The sequence below is a fragment of the Vitis vinifera genome, chromosome 18 (genome assembly GCF_030704535.1).
Source record: "Vitis vinifera cultivar Pinot Noir 40024 chromosome 18, ASM3070453v1".
Taxonomy (NCBI): domain Eukaryota; kingdom Viridiplantae; phylum Streptophyta; class Magnoliopsida; order Vitales; family Vitaceae; genus Vitis; species Vitis vinifera.
The window spans coordinates 19,529,082-19,549,470 of NC_081822.1; the positions used below are offsets into that span (position 1 = coordinate 19,529,082).

General features: G+C 34.4%; 2 protein-coding genes and 1 pseudogene across 2 annotated transcripts in view; all 3 read left to right on the plus strand.

Annotated features, from left to right (window-relative positions):
- The window catches only part of LOC104878568 (protein CLMP1-like), a 98,035-nt gene extending 88,426 nt beyond the window's left edge, over positions 1 to 9,609 (plus strand). The window contains exon 3 of the mRNA XM_059734535.1: positions 9,518 to 9,609. The gene's annotated coding sequence lies outside the window, so the exon portion shown is untranslated. The remainder of the gene's footprint in view (positions 1 to 9,517) is intronic.
- LOC132253133 (ferritin-2, chloroplastic-like) lies at positions 8,832 to 9,248 on the plus strand. Its single transcript, XM_059734536.1, has one exon. The coding sequence runs from the start codon at positions 8,832 to 8,834 to the stop codon at positions 9,246 to 9,248; it is 417 nt and encodes a 138-aa protein (XP_059590519.1).
- Positions 8,865 to 10,782, plus strand: LOC132253235 (heat shock 70 kDa protein 1-like; annotated as a pseudogene).
- Positions 10,783 to 20,389: the final 9,607 nt, after the last annotated feature.

The following is a 20,389-nucleotide window of genomic DNA, read 5'->3' on the forward strand; positions in this document are numbered from 1 at the left end:
TAGGAGGAATGATGCAAGATGGTGCACTCATCCTCGGAGGGTGCATCCTGTCCCTCATGGACCTATACAAGTTCGGATCATTCCCCTGGCCGTGTTGTGAATGTTGATCCTCTGGCTGATTCTCCATGACTTCTAAAATAATCTCTAATTCAATAGCTCGTGGAGTCTCTATCCGCACTAACCTTCCCTCTTGGTCTCTAATCCAATAGGGCATGCACGGATTCAGCTGGAACAAAGTAAACAAACAAAACAAAGAAAAAGAAAAAAAAAACAGAGCATGTGGAAGGTAAAACAGAGTATGAAAAATAAACTAAAAATGAAAGTTAAAAGCTAAAAGAAACTTATCTAAACTAAGTTAAAAATGTTCTAAAACTAAAATAAAAAGTTAGTAAATGAAAAATGAGATAGAATTCACCTCACTCATGAGAAGTCTCACAAGTTACCTCCGGCTGATATATTCACAGTGAAGTAGCACCTTCCCCGGCAACGGCGCCATTTGATAACCCGACTCTTGGTAGCTTGGCATGTAAGGATATCAACAAAATTTATACCTAACGTCCTTACACTAAAGTAGCAAAGCTACTATAGCATAGTGGCTCTAGGATCGAACACTGGGAAAGGTTTTTACTTTAACTGGTGATGTTCGAAGGATGGAGTGAACTTTTCTTAATAAACATTAGGTTAAGATGAAAACATAAAAAGATGAAGGTGTTGTAAACTAAACTAACATGAAAATAGGTTAAAAGATGGAAAAAGAAGTTTCTCAAAGCTTTGGATAGCCATGCTTAACTCACGGTGTAAAAATGGAGATTTTGGAACTTTTCACCTCGAGTTGGGGAAGCAACTCAGGTGATGCTTACTTCCCGAACCGGTATGTGTTTAACAACTGAGTTTTAGTCCTTGAAAACTTTCAAAAAGGGTAGTTGAACCTCATAAATGCTCTTTTAATGATATAGGTCATCTCCTCGACTTACAATACAATGGCTCGTAGGAGATAACTAATGAACGTCAGTGGATCTAACAATAAGAATCCACTGAGACCAAAAGGTTATCAAGTATTGGCCATTCAAAGCAAGTCAGAGGGATTAAAAGCTTTACTTTGAATGAAAACATTTATGACGCTCAACTACTTACATTCATGGCTTGGAAATCTCCATCCTGACACGGGAGCTTCACATGGCATCCATTACTTCAAGAAACTAAAAGGTTTTAGCCTCTCATCCTTGGGGATTTCATCCTCCAAGGATGTTTGGCTACTAAGAAAATAGAAAAAATAGTAGAGAGAAAAAGAAAGCAAAAGATACTCTCTATTTCACTAAGTGTAAAATTTACATAAGTTCGTCCTCTGGAGAAAATTCCCCGACGGCCCTTAAAATGAAAATTACAAAACAATATATAACAGGTTGTTTACCCCTGTATCTTTGCTTAACAACTAAGGAATCATCTAATTGGTGGATTACAAGGAGAGAATTGGGATTTAGACAACAAATATCTGAAGCAAAATATCAAAAAACGTTGGCCGCAAATATCTGGAAGCACTCAGGAGAATTTCGCAGGTGCACAAAATGGCTGCGAAACTTCGCAGACGAACAAGATGGCTGCGAAATCATTTCGCAGCCGAAGGCTGATTTCGCAGCCAAAGGTTGATTTCGCAGCCAAAGGCTGATTTCGCAACCCTGCGAAATTGGCCTTCAGCTTGGAGTGATCTGCTTCCATTGGCACTAACTTCTTCATTTCAACTCTGATTTGTGAACCGTTTGAAGCATTGGATTGTTGACTTCCCGATCTTCGAAATGACATATAGTATGCATAAATTGGACTTCAGGAAGTACGCCAAAAGTGGCTGAAATGACTGTCATCAAGAATGCTTCAAGGTGGATTCTCTCTTTACTTCTCCTCCTTGCAATCCGGATTGGTTATGGCAAAGGACTTTAAGGCTTCAAAGCTCTGATTCTTCATGTTCCTGAGCTTTCCATTGCTTTACCATGGATTCCAAATAACTCTCCTCCACCTTGGGTTGCTTTGGTGATCAAATTACTAACAAAAACACCAAAACTTACACAAAATGATTAGAAGTGATTGCAAAGGTCCTCAATATGCTAATTGGGTTAAAAGGCAATAACTATTACTCAAAATTGTTTAAAAGAGTTAATTACAAGCTATCAAATAGCCCTTTTTGAGTAGTAATCACATATTCACCGATTTCTCATCTTAAACATTCATATCCCCATCTATCATACCCACTACTAGCACTTCATACCTGTTTTTCATACCCATCAAACCCACTTCTCTTACTACCTTCTCCATTCATTCCACCACCAAACCCACTTCTCTCACTATCTCCTCCACTCATTCCACCATTCGCTCCCCATAAACTTCTTTCCCATGTTCATGCAACCCGCATGCATGACCACTTCAGCGCATGCATGGCTCCTTTGGATACCTCATTTTGCAAGCCTACAGCTACATGAAGGTTTCCGTCAATGGCAAGAAAGACTTGTATGTTAAGAATGTGCAGAGAACTATTATGGAATGTGTTCCGAGCAGCTCTACTATAGTTTACATGCAGTGCATTGCTTCTTTTCACTGCTCATACACGTGGCATATGTCATTGTTGGTTTTGACATGGAACAAGCCATGTTTGAATCCTATTCATGCAGTGGTATATCATTGGCTATCATTGGAGTCGACATCTATCATAAATTGAGCAAGCTAGAAGCTTTGCTTCTACTCTCAAGTTTCAAGTAGAGGATGCCATTGAAATGGAAGACTTTAAAGAAGCTTGCATATGCACTAGAATGACTCATAATCTTCAATCCTTTGGTGTGTAGCCACTTCGACCTCCTATAGTCGATGACCCAATGCAATGGCTTCAATAGTGGACATGAGCATTCAGAACAACATAGAGAGAAAGAAATCGAGTTATTTTTCACAGGGAACTGGTAATCTCATTGATGACAACTACCGGCAAGGTGACCACCATTGGCAAAAGAACCAAGTGCCAAGCTCAAGATCATTCACACCAAGAAAGTTGGTGCTTAATGCTTTCTTTTCAATCTGCTCCAGTAGGTTGGGAATCGAATCAACAAAGCAATAGAAACCTCGTACACGCAAGGGTGAATTTTGACTTAAGACTGAGGAGAAGCAATTTTTGAATTAGTAGAAGAGGGGAAGCTAAACTAATCTTTCCTTTCGGTTGTCGGCTACATGCATGAAATGGTCGGGTCTTTTGTGACATTATTCTAATAGAGGTCAGACTCTATTCTACTATAAGAAAATGAAATTCTTTTGGCTGTGAGGGATCAAATCCTGTCATTCGTTAGTAAACTTGATGAGGTTGAAAGCTTTGTGGTACATCTTGCTTTTTGGATGCTACATGCTCATGCAATGGACGAGTCTTTTTTGAAATTATCTGAACCAAAGCTGAAAAAGAAAAGAAATGATCAAATGGTGTCACTTATTAGGCCAGTAAATGAGGTTACTAGAGTTGCAGGAGATATGGAGAGAATTAGGGCATTCTACCAGATTTGGGTGAGTGAGTTAAGGGTAATGCTCCATGAGACAAAGGATTGTGTTAATGATTTCATGATTAAGGTGTATGGACAAACTGGGTGGGATCAGAAACAATCGATTGTAGAATTCGGAAGTGAACTTGAGAATGTTAACTCATCACCAGCAAAGCAATCACAATTGCACGCTAACTGTCTCTCCATTAAGGCCCCACAAATGCATGGCCACCCTCCGGTGTACCACCCTGAAGTACATGTGCCTGTCATCCTCTTAATTCTTCAGATTTTGATGTCAAAATTGAATCTTTCGAAACTCCAATTTTCAAAACTCCAATCTTTAAATTTAATTATCAAAACTTCAATTTTGAAATAATTTTCAAAACTCCAATTTTCAAAATTCCAATTTTTAAATTTAATTTTTGAAAAACTCCAATTTCCAAGTAATCTCTAATTTTTGAATAATTTTCAAATTTAATTTTCAAAATTCCAATTTTTCAAATTTAATTGTCAAAACTTCAATTTTCAAATAATTTTCGAAACTCCAGATTTTCAAAATATTTTTCATGCTACTTTGGTTTTTTTTTCAAATAATTTTAAGTCCTCAATTTCCGTCCTTCATTAGGATTTTAGGTTACCAAAAATCTCAATTTTAATAAGCTTGCTACCATTCTCATTCTGGCATGCACTTGTACAAATTTTCTTTGATTTTCAAATAATTTTATGTTTCTCTTGATTTTAATTAACCATGAATATGATTTTCATAATTCTAAAATAATGGAATTTATGGGATTAATTCATGCAAATTAAATTGGGCTTTGGTGGGGCCCAACATCCATGATGTTTTCTTTAAAAATGATTTGAGTGAAGTGCATAATTACCATTGATGATTTCTCGCTTTGTTTTGTGACACTTGCGATATGTTTTATATTATTTATTGTGCACTAATCCCGTTTCATGATAGCGCATTTGCTACTAAGATACGATCTCACTCCTACTTTGATTATTTTCATACATGATTCGTTTTATTATTTGATCATTTCATTGATATTTATTGATTTCCTTATCAATTGTCTTACGTGTCTTATCTTATTTAGTAGAGACTCATTTTTAGGGACTTAGAGAGGTGCTACAGTCTTTTACCGTACCTTCCTAATAGGTAACCTAATCCTCAAACCTGACTTTGGTTTTTCACAGATTTGTTTTTCCTTCAGGAGTCACACTTAGGATTTTTCTTTCTTATTTTTTTTTCCCTTAAAAAAATAATAAAACAAAAATAAGTGACGACTCCAAGTTTTTTCTAAAAATCATATTTTTCAATAAATAAAAAGCAAGTTTACCATCGAGTGGGAACACATCGTGCAAAATGCAGGATCCACAATTAGCATTTGATTTTTTATTACAATGTTTAGTGTCTATATCATTATTATTATTATTTTGTATTAGTTATTTATTTTTTTCTATTTTTTAATATTTATTTATTTATTTGTTAGAAAATTGTATGAGGTTGAATTTATTTTTTTTCCAAAATTTGCATGAATTGATATTCAAATTTCCTTATAATTGGATTTGAGTTATTTTATTTTAATTGGGTTGTGGTATTTAAATTTTAAATTGTGTACCTGGGTTAGTTTCATTTTAATTGGGCTTGGGTTATTTTATTTTAATTGGGTTGTGGGCTCGGGTTATTTTATTTTAATTGGGTTGTGGGTATTTAGTTTTAAGTTGTGAGCTTAGAATTTTTTATTTTAATTGGGCCTGGATTATTAGTCCTCATTTTGGGCTTTATTAAGTTGTGGGCCCATGGGGTTTCTTGGAGAGGAAGTCTTGAAAACTATATTTAAAGGGCATAGAAACCCTAGGCAAGGAGGAAGACAACCTTAGAGAGAAGAGGTGTTGCTACTTTTTTTTTTTTTTTTTGAGTTCTCTTATTTTTCTTGAGGATTATTTCTTTCTTTATTGTATATCGTTGGTGAGAGGAAGTTTTTCCTTACTATGTATCTATTTTGGGGTCGTCCGTTTATATATATATTGTATTCGTATCTTGGAGTTTGTCTTTGGAGGTTTGCATAGTCAGAATTGATTTAGGACCATATTCAAGTAAGTTATTTCTTTCTCATCTCTTTATTTGTATTATGATTTTGTTCTTTTTAGGATTTCTTAGATTTATCTTGTTTTATATCTATTATATTTGTGATCATTTTGGTATTTGAATATTTTATCCATTTCTTTTATTCAGTTCTCTACCTATTTAGGTTATATGTTCATTATACTCTACATTTTGTATGTATGGACATTTGCCTAAGTTTTTCTGCTCATTTATGTATTTGTCATTTTTATTGATTATTTTGTTGATATTTTTTGGCATGTGCTATTATAAGTATTGTATTTTGTTTCAAGTTCTCTATATTAGTATAATTTTTGTCCTAAATTTTTTATAATTTTGTTTATGTTAACCAGTGTTCATATTCCTTACACTCGTGAGCTCTACCAAAGAGGGGCATATTTGTAGACCCCCATTTGGGGCTCACTTTCTTCAGCTAATTTTTGAAAGGTTCACAATATCAAGGAACCATGTGTCAGCTTGTAATTGGCCTTTAGTGAATCAAATAGTGTTTTGAATAAGCCAATGAAAGGTTGACACCTAGGGGAATATTAAAAAAAAGTGAGAGTCTGAAGGAGCGTTTCTATTGGGGAGTTGGGGAGTAGCAGGCCAGCTGCAGGTTGGCATAGGTGGTGCTTTTCGGGGGGGGGGGGGGGGGGGGGGGAGGTTTGTTTTTTTTTTTTTGGGCTGCCGTTTAGGAAGAGAGGGGGGGATTCTTTGATATTTTGGAGGAGGAAAGAGGAGCTTGAGGGGGGAATTTTGCAGAGGAGTTTTCTGGAGGGTGTTCTGGACGCTGAGAAAACGAGGAACCAGAGAGTGATATTTTTCTGGGGGATTCTTTCTTGGAGGGAGTTGCAGGTTGGTTCCTTGAGGAGAAAACCAGAGGTGTCCGGAAAGAGTTTGAGTGGAAAGCAAGCCGTATTATCTTCGCTTGAGGACTCAGGTATGACCATTATGAGCATTTTCACTTTGTATTTCTTGATTTTCCTCTCTTCACATCATTGATCTTAAGCATGGTTTGATGGGTTTTGTTATTATGTTCATTCTACTCTGTTCTTTCTCTGGTTTCTTTGTTTTCTCTCTCAAATGACTGGGATATGGTTTACTTTCTTTGAGCTTGATGTTTGATTAAATACATAAAAGCTTACTGCTCGTCCCACCAGTTGGCATTTCGTTCATCACTCATGAAACGAGGTTTTGCCTGATAACTTCTTGAGTTCTTGCTCTGTTTTATCTGTTTCATTCCCCATACTTTTGTGCTCACATGTGTTGAATTGTGAAAATGCCTTGGACTGTGTATCACCCTCTGAGAAAGCTTTGGCTGCTCCTAATCTGGAAGATGATTGTCACTCAAACTAATTTAGACTGAAAATAAGGGTTTGGTTGGCATGGTCATTGGTTTTCATATGAGCCCGGTTTCTGGATTTGAGTAGATAATGTTGCTTTGCTCATGGAGTTGCTTGTCGCTCTGCTCAGAAATAATGACTGCCATAGCAGGGCATTAATGCCATCTTTCAACTGTTGATGATTCTGGATACATATTCGAGCCTCAACAAAGGTAAAGTTGTTGCCTACCCATCAGATATGAGATACTGTCACTTCGAGAACAGGGTTTGGATGTTCAGCTGAGAGTGTTAACAGAGAAGAGGCCTCCTGAGAGTGAGGGGCTTGAGGGAGAGGATAACGGCTCTAACTTCACTAGGTGATTCAGTGCTGGACACTGCAGGTACAGAGTTTGAAAAAACAGAGAAGGAAGCTCCAAAGGAGAAAGCTGGAGCTTCGGAGGACCCTGAGTCCAAGGAAGTGGAGATGGATGATTGGCTCTTTGGGTTTACGCAACTGTTCAGAACCCATGTTGGTATTGACCTAGATGCTCACATTGACCTACATGAGCTTGGGATGGAGCTCTGTTCTGAAGCTCTTGAGGAGACAGTGACAAGCGAAGAGGCTCAACGCCTGTTTGACAAGGATGCTCCAAAATTCCAGGAGGTAGCTGCATTGGCTTTCTTCAATTGGGGGAATGTTCATATGTGTACAGCAAGGAAACGCATTCCTTTGGATGAATCTGCTACAAAAGATGTAATGGCAACCCAACTTCAAGTGGCTTATGACTGGGTCAGAGAAAAATATTCTATAGCCAAAGAGAAGTATGAGGAGGCCTTTTTTATCAAGCCTGACTTTTATGAGGGGTTGCTGGCCTTGGGGCAACAGCAATTTGAAATGGCAAAACTTCATTAGTCATTTGCTTTGGCTAAGAAATTAGACCTCTCAGGTTGGGATGCTACAGAAACGATTAAGCTTTTTGATAGTGCTGAGGAGAAGGTGAAAGCTAAGACTGAGGTACAAAGTCCATCTTTCCAAGGGTACAGTTTTGCAGAAGAGGGGAAAGTACTTGAAGATGGGGTATTCAAATGGTCACTAATTGAATTAGAAACTAGGCTAAATACTTTCATGAAGCTAGTTGCTTCAGAGGGGCAGTATGCGTAGTCTATTGAGATATTTGGAAGAGGAGGTCCTGCACCAGGATTTGGACTTGGTTCCCCATGGTGGAGGACGTGGGAGATACTTGGCTAAAGAACCTGATGAATTTGTGAGATTGTTACAGCCATGAGTGGATGACGTCTTCCTCATCTTTGCATGGCTATACATGGCCTTCACAAAACCCATGCACGTCACCATACCTCACATCATCCGTTTTCATTCCATCACTTAATACCCACAAAGTCCTTTGCTATCATTATTCAACCTTCTCATACCCATCTCCTGCACCACTCATCCTTCACATTCATCTACCCACTTCTCTCTCTAAACCTCCATGCCTTTGTTCCAATGCAAGCTCTATTCTGTCATCAATCTCTGAAACCCAAGAAATCTGTAAATCATCCTTGGTAGCATACACTACCCTCTTGGCTGCTTCGACCCTTCACGCATGCACCCACTTTCCAATATCCATCAAACCCACCTATCCATCACAACCAATGCCACAGCTGGCCCCATCACCAAACCAACTTCCCTTATCACCTTCCGTTACCCGTTTTGCCACTCTTTCATCACCTATTGGTTTTCTATCTTCTCACGTACATGGAGCTTTGCACTTTCCTCTGCTAATAGTGCAATATATGACACACTTTGTCGGCGCCTTGTTGGCATATGCAATGCTGTTATTATGTCTCTGAATTATCGGCGAGCATCTGAAAACCCATAGCCTTGTGCCTATGATGATGGCTGGGCTGCTCTTAAGTGGGTTAACTCTAAGCCATGGCTTAGAAGTGAAGATGGACTGTCTCCTCGTCTCAATTTGTCCTCCAGTTCCTTTCACCCATCTGAAGTTCTCTAGTCCATATGAAACAACCATCAATGAACAGATCAGCGTGGAATGCAATGTCTGCAATGCCTACCCTACTCGGTATGCCTATTATGTGGAGATAATATTGCTCTCGAGGCTTTTACTGAATTTTGCAAGGAATCTAGTACAAAGGAAAGAGAGCAATGCTGAGAAATTGATGAAATACCAGAATATACACGCAGGAAAAGTGAAGTTACGGGTCGTAATGAGGCTACTGTCAGGACTTGATAATGATGAAAAAGAGGATGCATTGCATGTAGTTTTACATGTAAAATACCTGTTAGCGTGCTGAAATTTTCTACAATGAGCCAATCAGAGACCTGTTTGCCACTTTACCAACCTGGTGTCTTGATCCAGGTTTATGAGGGTGGGAGAACAAGAACCAGGGACAATAACTTGTTGGGCAAATTCGAACTCTCTGGCATTCCTCCTGCTCTCAGGGGTGTCCCTCAAATCACTGTTTGCTTTGACATTGATGCCAATGGCATCTTGAATGTCTCTGGCAGAGGACAAGACCACCTGCCAAAAGAACAAGATCACTATTACCAATGACAAGGGAAGGTTGTCCAAGGAAGAGATTGATAATATGGTCCAGGAGGCTGAGGAGTACAAGTCTGAAGACGAGTAGCACAAAAAGAAGGTTGAGGCTAAGAACGCTTTGGAGAACTACGCCTACAACGTGAGGAACACTGTCAAAGATGAGAAAATCAGTACCAAGTTTCCTCCAGCAGACAAGAAGAAAATTGAAGATGCTGTTGAGCACGCCATTCAATGGTTGGACGGTAACCAGCTTGCAGAAGCAGATGAGTTTGAGGACAAGATGAAGGAGCTGGAGAGCATCTGCAATCCCATTGTTGGAAAGATGTATTGGGGTGCTGGTGGTCTTGAAGCCGGCGTCGGTGCCTTGGACGACGATGGCCCTTCTGTTGATGGCAGTGTTGCAGGACCTAAGATTGAAGAGGAGGATTGGTTGAGGAGTTGGAAGCAGCACGACAAAGGCTGGTTCATGAAGTAAATAAACCACCTAGAGGGAAAAGAACAAAGAATGGTGTCGTTCCTCCTTTAGCAACTAGAGCTACTCTTTCAGCGTGGCCGTCAAGTGGTGTTGGTGTTTTTGGGCGCACAAATAGTTCCACATCCCAAGGTGCTACTCCATTTCAGTCACATGATCATGGTGCTACTTCAGTTGCTCCTGGTATTGGTGTCAATGAAAGGTCTACAGAAGAGTTCAATGTTGTTGTTAGGAGGGAAAATGGCATGCCTAATCCATCATCTAACAATGTTATGGTTGTTGAAGAGGTCGATATGGTTACTGATTCCGTTGCTTCAGCAGCAGTCAGCAATGATACTGGTGAAAGGATGAGGGAAGAGCATACCGTTCCTGTTTGCAGGGACAATGCTGTGTCTAACCTGTCCTCTAATGCTGTTTCAGATGCTGCTGAGGTCCATATGGTTGCTGTTCCCATAACTGGGGAAAATGATGTACCTAACACATCCCATAATGTTGTTTCTGATGTGGAGGAGATTCCTATGGTTGATGAGGTTGACCACCCACTGATACTAACTCGAGAGTAAATATGTGGTTACAAGGGACCTGCCTATGTGGGGATATCTGTTCAAATCCACAGCTCCAGAAGCAGATAGTAAGTTCGCAAGTATTTGCCCGAGCAAGAATTGGGTGACTGTACAATTATCTCAGATTGCAATAGAGAAGTTCCTAGCGCAGCTTATGGCGTCAAAAATGAACAAACGATTGAAGGAAGGTACATACAAGGGGAAGGAATTCAACGCCATCTGCCACTTCTTTGATTATCAGACTTTGGGATATTTGTTGAAGGATGGAGCCCACATCAGAACCCTAATAATTCATCTTCAGCTTTTACTAATCTGTCAACAGCTGTTCCTAATTTGGATGGGGACAGGTTCGATTTTTCTTCATCGTAAATGTTGAGGTATGACCCTTCAGTGAGTAAGCACGGTATCCCTCCAGAATGAGCCCATCATTGCTGCATGGAGTGCATGGTCACCTGTGTCCTTATTTTTATTTATTTATTCTTCATCTTTGATTTTAATAGTTTCTTAAACTCTAGCTTGTAAATGATTTTTTTAAATTTCGAATTTTCAAATAATTTCATCATTCTAATTTTTCATCCTTGGACATCATTTTTTTAGGTTCCAAAATCTCATTTTCAATAAAATAGTTTATCATTGTCTCTTCAGTCTTTTTTTTTTCCCACATTTTCCTCGTTTTTAAAACGTTTTAAAATAAGTGTGAGTTTATTTTCGTAATTCCAAGTGATAGAATTTATGAAATTGATTCACCCATAAATAAATTAGGTTTTAGTGGGAGCCAACATCAAATAAATTTTCTTTAAAATAAGAATGAATTTGAATGAAACATCATGTGTGCTATTGGTGGCTATTCCTCTTGTTTGGTGATATGAATGACATATTTTGTGTTCATTACCATGCACTAATCCCTTCTATGATAATGTGTTGCCGTTTGCTGATCATGTACACATCTTTTCTCACTCTGACCATCATCCATATATGTTTTGACTTTCAGCATGTGATCATCTCGGTATTCATTGATTTTTTTTATTGACTGTCATGTCAGCTTCATTTTATGAGTAGAGACTCGACTTTAGGGATTTAAAGGGGTGTTACGATTTTTACCGTACCTTCCCGATAAGTAATCTGACTCCCGAGCCTGATCCGATTTTTAACAGACCACCTTTTCCAAACTAAGGAGTCATACTTAGATTTTTCTTTCTTATTTTGTTTGCCCTTTTAAAAATAAAACAAAAATAAGTGGCGACTCCGAACCATTTTCTTAACAAATAAAATAATTTTTTTTGAAATAAAAATCGAGCTCGCTATTGAGTGGAAAACACATGAACCAAAATGCAGAGTCCACAGTTTCATAATTTCTAAAATCTTTTGCCTAAAAGGCAAGAAAACAAACTTCAACACAAATGCAATTGTAAATTGGTTCCTATACACATTAACATATTGATGGCTTTCCTTATTCATGTTTTTAGTTTGTAAGAAAGTTGTTAGCTAACAAGATGAAAGATATTGCAAAGATCATCCTGAACTTGGTATTGTGTTATTGGCAAAAATGATGATTCAAATGGGGAAAAATGTTGGACATTTTGTACAACGGAATGTTCAAAAGGGGGTATTTGCAAAAAATTATGCAAGGTCCTATTTATCATTGTTATTATTGATGATGCATATACTCTATCTTTAAATAATATCAACAATGCCTCTATAATATCAATAAAATTTATTATTGATATGCACGATAATATTTTTAACCTTTCATAATAATTTGTAAAATTTTCAAACATATTTGATGATCCATATCATTATGCAAAATATTTTTCCAAAGAAGATATAAAAAAACTTATCAAAAAAAATGTAATATCTAATTTTGTTAGCAAATATAGAAACTAAAGCTTCTACCCTCACTACATAGTTAAGGAGTTTATTTTATATGAATTTGAATTTTTTTCCTCTATCTAATATAAGATATAACAAATACTATCAAACTCAAAATGTAAATATAAATGAAAAATTATTTAGTTTAGAATAAGTCTCAATAAGGAGTTTTGGTTCTAATTTCAATTTAAAACTAGGGTTTTTATTTTTTATTTTTAAAAACCATCTTTTTAAAATATAATTTTAAATTAATTTTTTAAAATAAAATAGTTTGGTATAAACAACAATTTTAAAAACTTATATTTTATTTGCTAAAATTCGGACAATGCACCTTAAAATCTTTCTTCACTAAAGAATATATTTATTATTCTATTTTAAAAGTATGTGTTATTGTAAAAATAATAATTTTAAGCAAAGAAATATCGAAAATTTTGGGCGAAATTTCTGGCTCCTCTTCACCGATATTTCGGGAAATTTCCCGATATTTCCTCCCAGTCCAACCACGCACAAGATACAAAATCTGTCCAATTCTTTTTTAAAAAAAGAAATAAGATGCTATGTGCTAATCTGATCATGATTTGCAGGCAAGGTTGTGTTCTTCAGCCTAGCACAAAAACCGGGGATTTAGGGTTGTGAAATTTAAATCCAGTTGCATAAAAGCAAAGAGACCCCTAGAACAGATCCAGAAAACAGAGGGAGAAAAAAAAATGCAATTTTTTTGGTTTTCGGGGTTTTGCATGGATTTTCTCGGAAATCAAACGAGGATGAATTTTCCCGGAAATCAAATGGGGGATGGATTTTCATGGGAATCAAATGGGGATTCCAAAAATAATAATAATAATAACAATAATAATAATAATAATAATAATAATAATAACATGATTAGATTAGTTCCTGCGAGGATTGAGAGTGGTAGAGGAAGATTTTCTCGGAAATCAAATGAGGATGGATTTTCCCGGAAATCAAATGGGGGATGGATTTTCATGGGAATCAAATGGGGGTTGCAAATAATAATAATAATAATAATAACAACATAATTAGATTAGTACCTGCGATGATTGAGAGTGGCAGAGGAAGATTTTCTCGGATATCAAACGAGGATGAATTTTCCCGGAAATCAAATGGGGGATGGATTTTCATGGGAATCAAATGGGGGTTCCAATAATAATAATAATAATAATAATAATAACATGATTAGATTAGTACCTGCGAGGATTGAGAGTGGCAGAGGAAGATTTTCTCGGAAATCAAACGAGGATGAATTTTCCCGGAAATTAAATGGGGGATGTATTTTCGTGTGAATCAAATGGGGGTTGAAAAAAATAATAATAATAACATGGTTAGATTAGTACCTGCAAGGATTGAGAGTGACAGAGGAAAATAGGGAGGGCAACTTCAGAAAAGGGCTTCCTCGAGAGAGAGAAGTGGGTGGCCTTTTTGAGTTTTAGATTTAATAGATATATATAAATAAATAAATAAATAAAAGGAAACAAATCATGAGAACAATTTTCCTCCATATAAATAATTATTAATTATTAATTATCCATCTTAATTTTTATTAAATCAAAACCGTGGCTTGGGTTCAATCCCTGTTACCATTGGACTATGATACTCTTTCATAATATATATTTAATTTAATTTTGTTAAGGTTCATCATTAAAAAAAAAATCTAATTCTAATTATTTTATTTTAAATTATATTTAATTGATTAATAAAAATATAAAAATCAATATTCTAATTTTTTTTAATAAGTCTTTTTTTTATATTATTTATATGATAATTAAATATAAAAAATATAAATATTAAAAAAAATCATATATGTATCACCATTTATTTCACATGTATTTGAATTAAATAAATTATAATTTTAATAGTAAATATATCATACTTTATCTTATTAATTTTATTCTAAAAAATTAACTTCGTTTTTAAATTTTTTATATTTATCTTTTTAATTTTGAATGTTTTATTTTAAAATATTAAAAATATAATTTTAAAAAAATTAAAATATAAATAATAATATTAATAATAATAAAGTTCTAATATTTATAAATTAAAAATAATTTGATAAGATAAATAATAAATTATATATTAAGACTAATATATGCATATAAATATTTATTTTCATAACAATATTTATATCAATTACATTTACAAAATAACTTTAAAATACAATGTTATTTTATATATTATTAAAATTTTAAAAAAATTATAAATAAAAATAATAAATTTTATCTAAATTTTGACAGCATCTATTATGTTTGTTGAGTTTTTTCACAAAATTTTTTTACCTGTAGATGTCAGTCAACCAAATATTTTTAATAATTTCAATAAATTAAAATTTCAAGGTGCAATAAATAAAACAAAAATGAAAAAAAATTAAGCTTTCAATGTACCGATATTTATGATATTTTTATTTTAAGTATTTCAAGTCATTTATTCTTATCCTATTTGTCTTTGTTATTAAAACGTGTTAACATAAAATATGGGGAAAATGAAAAATTACCATCTAATCGAATTTACCATATTTTTATTTTAAGTATAAGAAATATTAAAGTTGAATTAAATTATTATAATATATTTTTTATTATAATAAAGGAAAACTATATTATAATATATTAATATTTCCATAAAATAGACTAAATAAAATAAAATCTTCGTTAAGACCTATTTAATATTCGAACTTACTTTTCCCTTCTTTTTTTATTTTTTTTCTCTTCATTTTTTTTTCATATAATTATTATCCTAATTTATTTTTCATTATCTCAATATATGTAAAAGTTTTTTGTTTTAGTATGAAATGTTTTTAATAGAACGGAATTTTTATAATTTTATATTTGAAATTTTGTTAAATAATTTTCTTAAGTAGGTTCTCTTTGGTTTCAATTTTGAAAATTTGAAAATCTTTTATCTATATACCAAATTATATATTTGTGGACCCCGCATTTCGGCTCATGATTTTCCCACTCAATGGCGAGCTCGATTTTTGTTTTCGAAAAATGATATTTCTTTATTAAGAAAGATGATTTGGAGTCGCCACTTATTTTTGTTTTATTTTTAAAGGGTAAACAAAATAAGAAAGAAAAACCCTAAGTGCGACTCCTTATTTTGGAAAAGGTGGTCTGTGAAAAACCGGATAGGGTTCGGGGGTCAGGTTACTCATCGGGAAGGTACGGTAAAGACCGTAGCACCCCTCTAAGCCCCTAAAGTCGGGTCTCTACTAATAAAATGAAGCAATCATAGCAATTGATGAGGAAAACAATGAATACCCGGAACTATCATGCACATAGGAGAATCAAAACATGTATATGGAAATATCGGAATGGGAATAAATACGTACCTGGGTGACGAGCCACAATGCGCTTTATCAAAAAGTGAGGTTAGTGCATAATTAAAGAATAATTTCAAGCATGTCATAGGGTAGAGTAAAATCAAGCACGCATGACAATTAAATCAATCAAACAATCATTAAATCAATCAAACAATCAATCAATCATGAGGAAAACACATATGTTGGACCCCCACCAAAGCCCATTCATTTTTGCATGAATTAATATCACAGATTCCATTATTCTGGAATTATGAAAAATTCATTCATGCCTACTAAAATCAAGAGGAGCAGTAGATCGTTTTGAAAATCAGAGGAGAATTAAAACTATTTGAGAGAAGATTGGATTTTTTAAATTTATTTGAAAATTGGATGTGGATTATTTGAAAATTGGATTTTTAGAAATTAAATATAAGAATGAGAATTTTAGAAATTAAATTTGAAAGGAATTGAAATTTCAGAGAACTAAATTTGGGAATCGAAATTTTGAAGAATTATTTAAAGACGAAATTTTAATAAATATAATAATGATGAAATAATAGAGATTCGGTAAATAATTGCAAAAAATAGAATTTTAGAGATTGGAGATTGAATTTAGAAATTGAAATTTTGAGAAATTATTTGGAGATGAGATTTTAAATATATGAATAAGTGAATAAATAAATGAACGGGATAATAATAATAACGAAAATAATCATTAAACAGCTAAATGTGAATAGTGACATTTTTTAGATTGAAAATTAAATTTGGAAAACGGAATTTTCAAAAATTGAACTTTAAGTATTGGAATTTGTAAAATAAATTAATAGAATAATAATAATAATAATAAGAATAATATTTAAACGAATGAACGTGAATAGTGGAATATTTGAGATTGAAAATTAAATTTGAAAGTCGGATTTTTCAAGAATTAAACTTTAATGATTTGAATTTTTAAAAGAAATAAATAAATAAATATGGAATGATAATAATAATAACAAAAATAATGGTTAAGCCAATGAACGTGAATAGTAGAATTTTTGAAATTGAAAATTTGAAGAGTTATTTAGAAATGATATTTTAAATAAATGAATAAGTGAATAGGTAAACAAATGGAATAATAATAATGATGATTAAGTAAATAATTGTAAAAATTGGGAAGTGAACTTGGGAATTGGAAAATTGAAGAATTATTTAAGGACGGAACGCCGGAGAAATGAATTTCGAAAAGTGAAAACCTGAAAAATTAGTTTAAGGATAGGATGAAAATTAAATTTGGAAAACGGAAATTTTAAAAATATTGTTTAAAAAAAAACGGAATTTGGAAAATAAATAAATAAATAAAATAATAGTAATGTTGGAAATAATAAAGATTAAATAAATGAATGAAAACAATGGAATCTTGGAAATTATAAATTGAATTAGGAAATAGGAATTATGGAGAATTGAACTTTAATATTGAAACATGAAGGAATAAATAAATAGATAAATAAAGTGGTGAGTGGTGGAATAAATAAATAGATAGATAAAATGGTGAGTGGTGTTGACAGCTTACATGCCAAAATGGCCATGCAACGTGTTACCCAGTGAACATTCATCACTCTGGGACTTATGGTAGTTTCCCAGCAAAGTGAGCAAACAATCATCACTTGATCAACCATCAAAGAGCTCCGATATTTACATTACATCATGGACGGAAGCTAAATCATTCAAACTCATCACCGCCTTAGATGGGTTGGGACTCTAACGCTTCATTACCGGAGGTCTCAATGACGGCATCCGAAGTGGGTTTGTTCAGGCTGGGTGTGAGCATTTTCTCTGACCTCATCACAGCTTCTATAAGCTCAACATGCCGCTGGTCTGGTTTATTCACTTTAGCAGATAAGTAGCGTGCCAAACAGTCTCACAATGTCCACATCAGCGCCATCAACCGAAGCTTTCATGGATTCTTCATGAGGGGTACATGGTGTGGGAATACGGGTATGGGACTAAGAAGGGTGATGACACACATGGGAGGTGAGATATGGGTGTAAGGAGGAGTGAATGAAGACGTGGGCATGGTGGATACGTGGTAGGCAGGGGCGTAATGGAAATATGCGTAAAAGCGTGAAAGATTTAATGGGTATGAGGTATGGTTTAGTGAGAGAAATGATGGTGAGAGGGTGTAGAAAGTGGCTGACATGGGTATGAGGGGGATGAGCAATGGCATTGACGTAATGAACCTCCCATTATGGCTATACATTGAAGTCCAACCTCGTGCATACATCTTGAACACGGTCGGAATACTTTCTGTCATAGAACCATGAACTCCTCCAATCTCCTTGCCAATCAGTCTTGTCTTCATACCCACAGCTAATGACATGGTTTGTCTCTCTTAAAAGGGTTTCAAGTTTAGTTGACGGAAGAATGCCACCTCTATGGATAGATTTGAGTCACCAGTACAAAACAAGCTAGATGTCTCATTTACAGATGAAATGAGTGGAGCGTAGCCATGGCCTTTCTAGTACCCACAGACAGGGAGCATATCTCCTGGGTCCTCTTACTCCTTCAAGCTGAGATGGAAAGTCTGATCCCCTCTATGGCCGAGCACCAATGACAAAGGGAGAACAACAAAAACAGAGCACAAGCAATAGACACAAAATGACCCTTTACACGCATCATTTCATATAACGATCCATGGGCTCACATGCAGAAGGTGTGTCAAAAATGTATTCCAAACAGATTTCTAAGAGAAAACCAGATGGGCATGACTAACAACTCACAAAAAAAAGAAAAAAAACGCAGAACAGAGTCTAAAGGATAAGTCAGAAAATCAGATGCAAAATATGAGTGAGCAAAATTAGATACTAAAAAAAGTAAGCATCTTAGCTACTCGTCTCTAAGAACTGAGATAGCATCTCATGCTAGCTAGAAAGCATAATAGAATGTGATGAACACAAAAAGATCCTCAGCTAGTAGGCAGAATACCTGTATCGCCCTCCTGCAAGGTGTTTCCCCAGCGTGTTTTTTTTTTCTCCTTGCCCCCACTTTTTTTTTCCTTTTTTTTTTTTTTTGTCTCCTTTTTGTTTCCTCTCAGCTATCCTTTTCTCTTCCCCCAGATCCGGAAAACTCGCACCTGCTCTCCTGTTCCCTGCTCAGCATCTGTGGAGTCCCAACCACCACCAGCATGGCCCCTGCCATCTTGACTTGATGCACATCCCATCTCTCGTAGCTACTTTCATGCCGAAAGGGAGGTCCCCCCTCCTCACTAAATCTCACTCCGGGATCATCCTTGAAATGCCACCTTGCTTCAACTTATAAAAATAATAAAAGAAGGCAATACTAATAAAAATCATATCATTGAACCAATACACTTGGTTTAAAACAAGGGGGTCTACAATATTGTTTAATATTTTTTTGGATAAAATATAGTTTTATCTAACTATTTAAGTTGAAAGACTTTATTATTTAAGCTGACTTATTATAAATTTTGACAATATTATAAAATTTAAATTGAATTAAAATTATTTTATATTTAAAAATATAATGTATTAATGAAACATAAAAGGAGAAACTTTAGAATTTAAAATAGACAATTAAGAGAAACCCGTATTACCATATAAAGTATTTCCTTTTTCAATATTAAAATTAATTCTCTTTTTATTCAAATATTTTATTAGGAGATTGATTGACTTTACAAAGTTGATTGAAATTAATTTTTTTTTTTTTAAGATTGAATTTCTTTTGGTTAGTCTTCTCTTTCCTTTTATTGATATTATTTGCTTATTGTAAGTCTTCCTATAATTGAGATTTTTCACTATATTAAACCATATACAATTGTAATTAATTATAGTTAGTTTTAATATTATTAGCTAATGTTCAATACATGTAAATAGAGAATCACCTATAAGAAAAAAAGAGATGTGAGAATAATTTTCAAAAAACTTCTCTCTTTTTAGTTGTTTTCTCTTCATCTTTCTTTCAAGTTTTTCATTGGTTTCACACTCAAATTTTAGTGAAAAACTACAACCAAAATTTTAAGGTGAAAGAGATGGCCAAATCAAGGAGTTTTGGGTCATTTTTCCTTACAATGGTTGTCATATTGTCCCTAGGTTGGTTTTTATATATACCACTTATATAAATAATTTTTCTTTTATCCATCTTTCAAACTTCCATTATTTTAATTGTAAGTTTAGGCTTTTTAATATTATAATAGAATGATTTTTAAATCTTTGATTTCAAAATTGTAGATTCCGTTTATTGAATAATTTTCATATGATTTCCATTAGATATAATTATTCAGTGAAGATATATTTCATATTAATTTTACCTAGAAAACAAAATTGTATTAAAATAAATATTTTTTAATAATTGATGATGTATATATGCATGCGCATTTGTAGAAAAGAAGTTCTAGAAATTATGTAACAAATTTTAGGAATGACACTAATAAGTCAATTGATTATAATGCATATCATATTGATGAGTTTTGCTATTCATGTTTTCAGTTTGCAAGGAAGTGGTTAGTTAACAAGATGGAAGGTGTTGCAAAGATCACCTAGAACTTGGACATTGTGCTCCTGGCAAAGATGATGATCCAAATGGTGGAAAATGTTGGACATATTGTATCACAGAATGTTCAAAGGGCGGCTTGTGCAAAAAATTATCTGGTGGTCATCATGTTTGTCATTGTTATTGTTGAT

Coding starts and splice junctions, on each gene's coding strand:
- LOC132253133 (XM_059734536.1), top strand. CDS start 8,832: ATGGCTGGGCTGCTCTTAAGTGGGTTAACTCTAAGCCATGGCTTAGAA.